The sequence below is a fragment of the Rhinopithecus bieti genome, unplaced genomic scaffold, assembly GCF_001698545.2.
Source record: "Rhinopithecus bieti isolate Rb0 unplaced genomic scaffold, ASM169854v2 scaffold_6946, whole genome shotgun sequence".
Lineage (NCBI taxonomy): Eukaryota > Metazoa > Chordata > Mammalia > Primates > Cercopithecidae > Rhinopithecus > Rhinopithecus bieti.
In genome coordinates, this window is record NW_016805697.1 from 1,417,304 (window position 1) to 1,428,247 (window position 10,944).

Consider the following 10,944-nt stretch of genomic DNA (forward strand, 5'->3'; position numbering starts at 1 on the left):
AAATGTTAAAAGATACTATATATTTAAAGATGGTAATAAAATGTTGAGTGATACAAAAAGCAGTTGCTTAAATAAGCAGAGAAAAGTTCACGGTTTGTATCATGGAGGTGAGAAATAAGTAGAGAGGAATTGGGAAGAACATTCCAAGGTAGTAACATGGGGAAAACGATGGAAGGTAAGAAAGCACAGTATCTTCAAGCATCATTTAATTTTTTTGTTTTGAGACAGGGACTTACTCTGTTGCCCAGGCTGTAATGCAGGGGTACAATCAGAGCTATCTGCAGTCTCAACCTCCTGGCTTAAGTGATCCTCCCACTATAGCCTCTGGAGTAGCTGGGACTACAAGCGTGCATCACCACACTCGGGTTTTTTCTGGTTGTTGTTATTGTTGTCGTTTTTATAGTAGAGACAAGGTCTTGCTATGTTGCCCAGGCTGGTCTTAAACCCCTTGCCTCAAGTGATCCTTCCATCTCGGCCTCCCAAAATGCTGGGATTGCAGGTGTGAGCCACTGTGCCTGGCCAAGTGTCATTGAATTTGAGGTAATATAGGTAAAGAAATGTTAGGGATAAGGCCAGACAGTTTATTCATGTCCAGTTGTAGAGATTTTTGTTTCTAAAAGAAACGTTTTGAGAGTGAGGATTGCAAATCATGTATTTCTGTTTTGGCTTTAATAATGAAAACTTTGGGAATTGAACTTAGCCTAGAACTTAGCCTAATCATATGCAGATATATAAACAGATGAGTGCATCTGCTATTTGTTCTGTTGTGGTTTAGCTCTATCTGATCATTATTCCTGACATATATGCTCTCAACTAGCTATTTATACCTTACAACTCTAGGAAGGTCCAGGGACAGATATGATCATTTTCATATTACAGTTGAGAAAACTAAACCACCAGGAGTTTGATCACTTGTTTTAGAAAAACTTTATAAGCTTGAAGATTATTGACAAAAGAAACCCCATCTGCATGGCAGAGACTGCTGGTTTTCCATGAAAATCCATTCTCTCCTTCTTGCGTCATAATAGGATTAGGACGTGTATATCTGTGACAGGTTAGAGACTATATTTCCCAGATTTGCACACAGCCAGGCATGGTCACATAACTGTTTTCACCAGTGAAATGTGAATGGGAGTGATTTGGGCACATTCCTCCCATTCCTCTTGCTTAAAAGGAAATTGCTGCCTTGTACTCTTTTTGTCTTCTATTTCTTCTTCTTAGGGCCTGAAACTTGGATGTACCTGAAACACATCTTCAACCAAGTAAAAGATAAGCCCCTTCACAGCTTACTACTCAAAAGGGTAATTTTCAGACTGAGTATTATTGTTTCCTGAGAGCTTGTTAGTATCTTAGACTCCACGCAGGGCCTAGGAAATCAGAATCTGCATTTTAACAAGATCCCAGGTGATACACGTTCACATTCACCTTCAAGAAGCACTGCTTTAGCGGGTAGCAGAGGAGCTTTACAGATGGAATGTTGGTCTGTAAACAACCTCATGATACAAGTACTTACTTGCTCTTCCGTGGCTCCTGCATAATTTTCTATCTTCAATAAGCAACTGAATCTGGCTGGGCACGGTGGCTCATCCCTGATCCCAGCATTTTGGGAGGCTAAGGCGGGTGGATCACTTGAGGTGTGGAGTTCGAGACCAGCCTGACCAACATGGAGAAACCCCATCTCTACTGAAAATACATAATTAGCCGGGAGGGGTGTCACATGCCTGTAATTCCAGCTACTCTAGAGGCTGAGACAGGAGAATCGCTTGAACCTGGGAGACAGAGGTTGCGGTGAGCCAAGATCACATCATTGCACTCCAGCCTAGGCAACAAGAGCGAAAACTCTGTCTCAAAAATAAATAAACAAATAAATAAATAAGCAACTTAATCTTGTGGCCCCTTTGCCATAGCAGCCTAGCATTCACCTAATATAATTTGCATCATCTGTTGATCCAAAACTAGGTTATGAATTCATTTAGGAAATACTTTAAAAAAAATATTTTAGGAGACTGGGTCTCAGTCTGTTGCCCAGGCTGGAGAGCAGTGGTGCAGTCATGGCTCACTGCAGCCTTGAACTTCTGGGCTCAAGTGATCCTCCTACGTCAGCCTCCCAAATAGTTAAGATTACAGGCGCAAGCCACCCTGCCTAGCTACTGTTTTTAATTTTGTTTCGTAGAGACAAAGTCTCTGTTACTTAGACTGGTCTCAAACTTCTGACTTCAAGCCATTCTCCTGCCTTGGCCTCCCAAAGCACTGGGATTACAGGTACGAGCCACCATACTTGGCCAGGAAATACTTACTGAAAATCTTCTTAGGCAAATTACCATTCTAGGTTATAGAATGTATGTGTGTGTGTGTGTGTGTGTGTGTGTGTGTGTGTGTGTGTGTGTGCGCGCGCATGCGCATGTGATGTGTGTGTGTGTCTAGGATCCAAAATTATTATTATTATTACATATATATTTTTAAGACAGAGTCTTGCTCCGTCGCCTAGGCTGGGGTGCAATGGCATGATCTCAGCTCACTGAGATCATCCTCTCCCTCCCAGGTTATCCTCTGCCTCCCAGGTTCAAGTGATTCTCTTGCGTCAGCCTCCCGAGTAGCTGGGACTACAGGCACCTGGCATGAAGCCCAGCTAAGATTCATATTTTCAGAGAGGGGATTTCACCACGCTGGCCGAGCTGGTCTTAAACTCCTGACCTCAAGCAATCCGCCAGCCTCGACCTCCCAAAGTGCCAGGATTGCAGGCATGAGCCACCATGCCCGGCAGGATCCCAGATTATTTAAGACAGGGCTTATAGTTTATTATTTTTTATTTTTTTTTGAGAAAGTCTCGCTCTGTCACCCAGGCTGGAGTGCAATGGCACAATCTTGGCTCACTGCAACCTCTGTCTCCCAGGTTCAAGTTATTCTTCTGCCCCTGCCTCCCAAGTAGCTGGGATTACAGGCGCATGCCACCATGCCAGGATAATTTTTTGTATTTTTAGTAGAGCCAGAATTTCACCATGTTGGCCAGGCTAGTCTTGAACTCCTGACCTTAAGTGATCTGCCCCACGTCGGCCTCCCAAAGAGCTGGGATTATAGGTGTGAGCCACTGCGTCCAGTAGGGTTTATATAATTTATAATTTAGTAGAGAGAGAAGAGGGAAACATAGGAATATTAAACTATAAGTGCTCTAAGAAAGTGTAGTGATATTTGTTGTTTTTTGTTTTATTATTTATTGGCAGTCCTTGGTAGACAGAATAATACTTCTACAAATATGTCCATGTGTTAATCTCCTGAACCTATGAATATGTTGGTTGCCGTCCAGAAGGGACTGGATGATGTGATTAAGGATCTTAAAATGAAAATAGTATCTGGAATTATTCAGCTGGGGCTAATGTAATCACAAGGGACCTTCTAAAAGGAAGGCAGAGGTCAGAGTCAGAGCAGGCGCTGTGACCACTCAAGCAGGGGTTGGAGTGATGCTGTGGCTGGAATGGAGCCAGGAGTCAAGGAATGTGGACAGTATATAGAATCTGGAAAGAGTAAGGAACAGATCTACCCTCAGAGGCTGGGTGTGGTGGCTCAATCCTATAATCCCAGCACTTTGGGACGCTGAGGCGGGCGGATCACCTGAGGTCAGGAGTTTGAGAGCAGCCTGGCCAACATGGCAAAACCCTGTCTCTACTAAAAATACAAAAATTAGCCAGCGTGGTGGTCTGTGCCCGTAATCCCAGCTAGTTGGGAGGCTGAGGCACGAGAATTGCTTGAACCCAGGAGGCGGAGACTGCAGTAAGCTGAGATGATGCCACTGCACTCCAGTCTGGGCAAAAAAGTGAGACTCTGTCTGGGAAAAAAAAAAAAAAGAATTCACCCTCAGAGCCTCTAGGAGGAATGCAGTCCTGCCAACACCTTAATGTTAAGACAAGACTCAGACTTCTGACCACCCGAACTGTAAGATCATAAACTTACAATAAACTTACATTGTTTTAAGTCACTAGGCTTGTGATAATTAATTACAGCGCTCATGGGAAACTAAAACAGCCATAATAAAACATAATACTATTTGACACGAAGGGGTGATTGTACAAGAAGGCTTTCAGTTTATGTAAAAAAGCATTAAATGGAAACTTTAAAGTTGGACAGGATTTCCCATGGCCAGATGAGGAGGGAGGGTGCATTCTAAGCAATAAATTGTAGGTAATTCACCAAGTGAAAACATTTCTGATATTTGGTCATTTTTTATAGAACTTATTTATGTATAAACATGCAGATTAAGATCTTAACAATTTATTCATTATTTAAAGAAGTCAACCTTAAGAAGAAAATCCCATCCATTAAACACATGGAGGGCAGGGCTTAGCAATGTGTGTCATGGCGATGAGGTTGCTGTCATCTACAACTCTCTCTGACGTCTAGGAAGGCCAGCTGTGCAAATTTCTTTTTATGCTTCCTTTCAGTTGCTAGCATGGTTCCACCTCCTCACTCTGCCCCCATCTGTCTTAAGTTTAGGTCTGCAGATTTTCAAAGAGGCTGGAAGAAGCTAATGGTACCAAAGGGACCAAAACTTGGTCTACAAGATTCCCTGGTCATCTACAGAATGAATAAACTTCAGATAGGTAACTTTCACATCCAGTTCTCACAGCATCAGGTAATTCCTGAGTGCCTACCAGATAGCCACAATTCCTGTTTATAGTGTACTTGGGGGAATACAGACATTAAAAGAACAGAAGTGTGATGAGTTACTAAAGAAAAAGCTGGCCGGACATGGTGGCTCATGCCTGTAATTCCAGGAGTTTGCGAGGCCAAGGTGAGCGGATCGCTTGAGGCCAGGAGTTTGAGACCAGCCTGGTCCACATGGCGGAAACCCCATCTCTACTGAAAACACAAAAATTAGTCAGGCATGGTGGCACACGCCTGTAATCCCTGCTCCTTGGGAGACTAAGGCTTGAGGATCGCTTGAGCCTAGGAGGCGGAGGTTGCAGTGAGCCATGATTGCTCACTATACTCCAGCTTGGGCGACACAGCAACACTCTGTCTCAAAAGAAAAGAAAAGCAAAAAAAAAAAAAAAAAAAAAAAGCACGAGTTGCAATGTGAGTGTAGTAGAGAGGATGATGATTTGCCTCTGAATCTTTCAATCTTTAGGCCTCCTTTACTGTCAACTTCAACAAAGGGCAGCACACATTTTTCCACAGATGATCTATACATTTTTATTTATTTTTTTCTGAGATAGAGTCTTGCTCTGTCACCCAGGCTAGAGTGTAGTGATGCAATCTTGGCTACTGGAACCTCTGCCTCCCAGGTTCAAGCCACCCTCCCATCTCATCACAGCCTCCCGAATAGCTGGGACTGCAGGTGTGCACCACCATGCCTGGCTAAGTTTTCAATTTTTTGTAGAAATGGGGGTCTCATGTCATTGCCCAGGCTGGTCTGGAACTCCTGAGCTCAAATGATCCACCTGCCTCGGCCTCCCAAAGTGCTGGGATGACAGGCATAAGCCATGGTGCCCAGCCAATCTATGAAATACATTTTTAAATATATATGTCATAGAAATATATTACTGAACATTAAAAAAATAGAAAATAAAGCTATCCATAGCCTGCTATTCTAGCATACCCTGCAAAATCCCTTTGAAGTTTTACTGTGTAATATAAAATAGGTATCATTTATTGCAACCATGTGCAATGCACTGTGCTAAGAATCTTCTATACATAATCTTATTTAGTCCTCATAACAATTCTGTGATGTAGATATTATGCCATTTTCTCCATTTTACATGCACAACTTGAAGATGTTGCTAGTTTAGTTCCAGACCACTGCAATATTGCTAATATTGTAATAAAGTGAGTCACACAAAGTTTTTGGTTTCCCAGTGCATATAAAAGTTATGTTTCTACTATACTGCAGTCTATTTAGTGTCAAGGCTGGGTACAGTTGCTCATGCCTGAAATCCCAGCACTTTGGAGGGCCTAGGTGGGCAGATTGCTTGAGACCAGGAGTTCAACACCAGCCAGGTCAACATGGCGAAATCCTGTCTTTACAAAAATACAAAAAAATTTAGCCATGTGTGGTGGCGCAGGCCTGTAGTCCCAGCTACTCAGGAGGTTGAGGTGAGAGGATAGCTTGAGCTGGGAGGTTGAGGCTGCAGTGAGCCGTAACTGTGCCACTGCACTCCAGCCTGGGTGACAGAGTGAGACCCTGTCTCAAAACAAACAAACAAACAAACAAAACTTTACTGCTAAAAAATGCTAAGGATCATCTGAGCTGTCAGTGAATTGTCATCTTTTTGCTGGTAGAGGGTCTTGCCTTAATGTTAATGGTTGCTGACTGATCAGAGTGGTGGATGCTAAAGTTTGGGGTAGCTGTGGCAATTTCTTAAAATGAGACAACAATGAAATCTGCCACATGGATTAACTCTTCCTTTCATGAGTTTTCCCTGTGACATGCAGTGCTGTTTAGCATTTTACCCACAGAAGAACTTTCAGATTTGAATTTATTTCAAAATTAGAGTCAATCCTGTCAAACCCTGCTTCTGTTTTATCAACAGTTCCGTAGTTTATGGACTATTCTAAATCCTTTGTTGTCAATCAACAGTGTTCACAGCATCTTCACCAGGAGTAGTTTCCATCTCAAGAAACCACTTTCTTTGCTGATCCATAAGAAGCAACTCCTTGCTCACTAAAGCTTTGTCTTGAGATTGCAGCAATTCAGTCACATCTGCGGGCTCCACTTCTAATTCTAGTTCTCTTGCTATTTCCACCACATCTGCAGTTGTGTCCTCAACTCAAGCCTTGATCCCTTGTGGGAAATGACTTGTTGCCAGAGCAGTCAGAATACACAAAACATTGGAGTTTGCTGTTTTACATGGGGGTGGTTAGTAGCACCCCAAAACAATCTGATGTTACTATGTAACATCAAAGATCCCTAATCATAGACCACTGGAACAGATATAATAGTATTTAAAAAGTTCAAAATAGGCCGGGCGCGGTGGCCGGTGGCTCAAGCCTGTAATCCCGCATTGGGACCGAGACGGGCGGATTCAGAGGTCAGGAGATCGAAGACCATCCTGGCTTTAACATGAGTGAAACCCCGTCTTCTAAAATACAAAAAACTAGCCGGCGAGGTGGCGGGCGCCTGTAGTTCCCAGGTACTCGGAGAGGGCTGACAGGGAGAATGGCCGTAGAACCCGGGAGGCGGAGCTTGCAGTGAGCTGAGATCGGCCACATGCACTCCAGCCTGGGACGACAGGCGAGACTCTCGTCTCAAAAAAAAAAAAAAAAAAAAAAAAGAAAAAAAAAAAAATTCAAAATGATTGTGAGGAATTATCAAAATGTGACACAGAGACACAAAGTGAGTACATGCTGTCAGAAAAAAAGAACTGATAGACTTGCTAACCCAGGGTTGCCACGAGCCTTCAATTTATTAAAAAAAAAAAAAACCGCAGTAAAATGAGGTGTGGGTGAATAACAAGAAAACTGAGGTTTGCAGACATCATACAGCTAGCTAGTATGGGATTCAAAACACCTCTGACTTTACAACCACTAATTTTATTTATTTTATTTTGAGGCAGGGTCTCACTCTGTCGCCCAGGCTGGAGTGCAGTGGCACGATCACAGCTCACTGCAGCCTCGACCTCCTGGGCTCAAGCGATTCTCCCGCCTCAGCCTCAGACAGCAAGTGGGATACCAAGTTCCCAGTTCATCTGCCGCAGGGCTGGGCCGCGCCAAGACCACGTGGCCAGTGGGCGCAGGGCGGTGGGCGGCAGTGCGCAGGCGCGCACCTGCTGCTGTGACTGGGGCCCAGAGCCCGTCCCTCCCTTGCTGGCTCCTTCCTTCCCGCCACCCCTCCACCGCCTTCCCCCTCCTCCCTCCTCTCGCCACCTCCAGGCCCCGCCCTGGCCCTGCCGCCCTATCTCCTCCCTGCAGTCGCTCCGGGGCTGCACGGGTGTTCTGCGTGTTGCTGCGTCATCGCCAGTGGCCGGTTTGAATGAGACTCTCGTCGCACCGAAGCCGCCGCCACCGCGCCTCCGCGTCGGACGCCGCCGCAGCTGCTTCTGGTCTCTGTCTCTTCGCCGCCCTTGTCAGGCCCAGCCCTCCTGCGCCGCCGCCTTCCGCCGCGCCCCGCCATGCCGCTCTACTCCGGTGAGCCCCGTCCTGGCCTAGCGCGCAGCACACTGGGCCGGCGCTAGGCCTCCGCGTAGGCCTGGCCTGCACTGGCGGGCGCCGGGCATGGGCCGGGAGGGGTCGGGGTGGGGTGCGCGGGGCCGGCGGTGCGGAGACAACCCTGGCACCTACCCCTCTCCGGGCTGGGTTGGAGCCCTGCGTGGCAGGGGAGCGCCGTTCGCCGATGGATGGGGGGAGTGGAGATGGGGAAGCCTCTCAAAGTCGTGACGCTGCAGAATAGTTTCTGACGCTGCTCTGGTGTGCGGTGAAAGTGAGGGTGTGTCCTGAGGCGCTGGGCACCAGGCTGGAGGTGCAGGGCGATTCCTTTGGGCTTCTCAGTGGTCGCCGTGGAAGGGAGCGGGGAAGAACGGGAGGGAAGGAGGGACCCGGGATGGAAGGTGAGCCTTCATCCTTCTTGGGGTTGCCAAGCGGCGTTCGCCGCCCTTCGTCGCCCTTCGCCCTTCTCTTGTCCCTTGCCTTTGTTCGACCGCCCCTTTGGTACCAGTTTTAGTTTTGTCCCGAGGCAGATTGTAAACCTTTTTGCTTCGTTTTCGTTTCATCAGACGTTGCATTGGATTTCTCTATCCGAAACATGGTGTGAGCTTTCAGAAATAGATGAATACACGTATCCCCGGGGTGTCATTTCTTGGTTGGCATTTGACAAGGGCTTGTGTTTTTTGCTTGCTGACAGTCCAAGGTACTGGCCAGGGATCACTTTTACTTAGAGAATGGACCTTGCTGCTCCCTAGCCTTATTCAAAATGGCACCTAAAATATGTGTGGTGTCTCCAGTTGGCTGTAGATGTGTGATTCATTGACCATCCCTATTTATTCTGTCACAGTTCCTTAATTGAAGATTCAGCATTTACAAAGCATGATACGAATAAGAGTATTGTTTGATCTCAAGGTGGATTCTTGATGGTCTAGAATCTTGAATCGACTTCTTAATGATTGCCCAACCCCTTTCTAAAGCCATAACAACAGTAGAATGACTCTTGAAATATTCTAATACTTAAACACACCAGTAGGTTCACACACATAAAACCCCTATGTTTCCTCAAAAAATGCCAGCGCTGACCAAAGTTTCTTCTTTAAAATTTGAGCTTTATCTTAAATATTTAATCAGATCTTTTCCTCATCCCTCAAATGAGGGAAAGGTTCCTTCCTTTGACCTCTCCATATCGATAATCTGTATTTTGAGGGTCAGCAAAAAGCTCTATATTAAAATGGAGAGAACATTTTAAGTACTATTTCATAAGATTTAGTAGAAAATTAAGTATGTAGGCTTGGCGCAGTGGCTCACGCCTGTAATCCCAGCTCTTTGGGAGGCCCGAGGCGGGCGGATCACTTGAAGTCAGGAGTTCGAGACCAGCCTGGCCAACATGTTGAAACCCCGTCTCTACTAAAAATACAAAAATTAGCCGGGAGTGGTGGCGGGCGCCTGTAATCCCAGCTACTTCAGAGGCTGAGGCAGGAGAATCGCTTGAAACCGTGAGGCGGAGGTTGTAGTGAGCCAAGATCACACCATTGCACTTCAGCCTGGGTGAAAAAAAGCGAAACTGCATCTCGAGAAAAGAAAAAAAATTACATATCTAAATTATTAAATGGTTAAGGATAAGTGCAATTAAAAATTAAAACCAGGGGCCATGGTGTGTGCCTTTAATCCCAGCTACTCGGGAAGCTGAGTTGGGAGGATCACGAGCCAAGGAGTTAGAGGGTGCTGTGATCTGTGATCACGCCACTGCACTCCAGCCTGGGTGACAGAGCAAGACCCCCGTCTCTAAAAATAAACACACACCTGTGCCTCTTACAGAGTTAGGGTTTTGTATATATTGCTTTGTTTTAATCTTCAACATAATCCTGTGATACTGGTGTAATTCCTCTTGTAAGCATAAGCAAAAAGTTTTAAGTAACTTGCTCATGGCAATAGTGCAGTAAATTTCAGGTAGTTTCCTCTCCTTTATTTCTAGTACTGTTTTGGTTTAATCCTGTAGCATCTTTAGCTTGTACTATTGTAATATGCTTCTAGTTTATTTCGGTGATTACAGTGTGCCCTCTTCAAGCCCGATTTCTCTGCTTCTGCAAGACAAAAAACAGACCAAAGTGGCCTTTATGACAGCCTTTCAGGAATTACACATTGCCTACAATATAAAGCTTTTATGTGTTTTGTTTTATTTATTTTTTTATTGTTTGAGACTGAGTTTTGCTCTTGTTGCCCAGTGTGGAGTGCAATGGCGCAATCTTGGCTCGCTGCAACCTCCACCTCCTGGTTTCAAGCGATTCTCCTGCCTCAGCCTCGCGAGTAGCTGGAATTACAGGTGCCTGCCACCATGCCTAGCTAATTTTTGTATTTTTAGTAGAAATAAGGTTTCACCGTATTGGCCAGGCTGGTCTCGAACCCCTGACCTCAGGTGATCCACTCGCCTCAGCCTCCAAAAGTGCTGGGATTACAGGCATGAGCCACCGTGCCTGGTCTCTTTATGGGTGTTTTAGGATGACTTATCTTCCATAACTTGATCCTTAGTCAGCTTCCAGTTTCATCTACTGCTGCTTTCCCTTTTCTCTGGTAATTAATTACTTACATCTTAGAACATACCATGTTGCTTTATTGCTGTGGAATGTTTTCCTTCTTTTCTGGGAATACTTCTGTTCTCTCCTAGTCTCTAACACTTAATCTTTTCTTTGAGATTCAAAATGATAGTGATAACTCAGAAGTTAATACTTCATCCAGGGAATCTTTCCTCATTTATGAAGCATTCCGCTTTGTTGCTGTAGCCTTTATAATACTTATATTGTTAATTACTCC

At 45.1% G+C, this 10,944-nt stretch overlaps 1 protein-coding gene across 2 annotated transcripts in view; it reads left to right on the forward strand.

The window, feature by feature from the left end:
• The first annotated feature begins 7,792 nt into the window (after positions 1 to 7,792).
• USP14 (ubiquitin specific peptidase 14) overlaps positions 7,793 to 10,944 on the forward strand; it is a 58,628-nt gene continuing 55,476 nt past the window's right edge. Inside the window, exon 1 of one of the 2 annotated variants that reach the window (XM_017873536.1) lies at positions 7,793 to 8,118. In XM_017873536.1, the coding sequence (XP_017729025.1) occupies positions 8,103 to 8,118 (16 nt within the window). In that variant the 5' untranslated portion in view covers positions 7,793 to 8,102. The remainder of the gene's footprint in view (positions 8,119 to 10,944) is intronic. The other variant, XM_017873537.1, reaches the window with a different exon arrangement.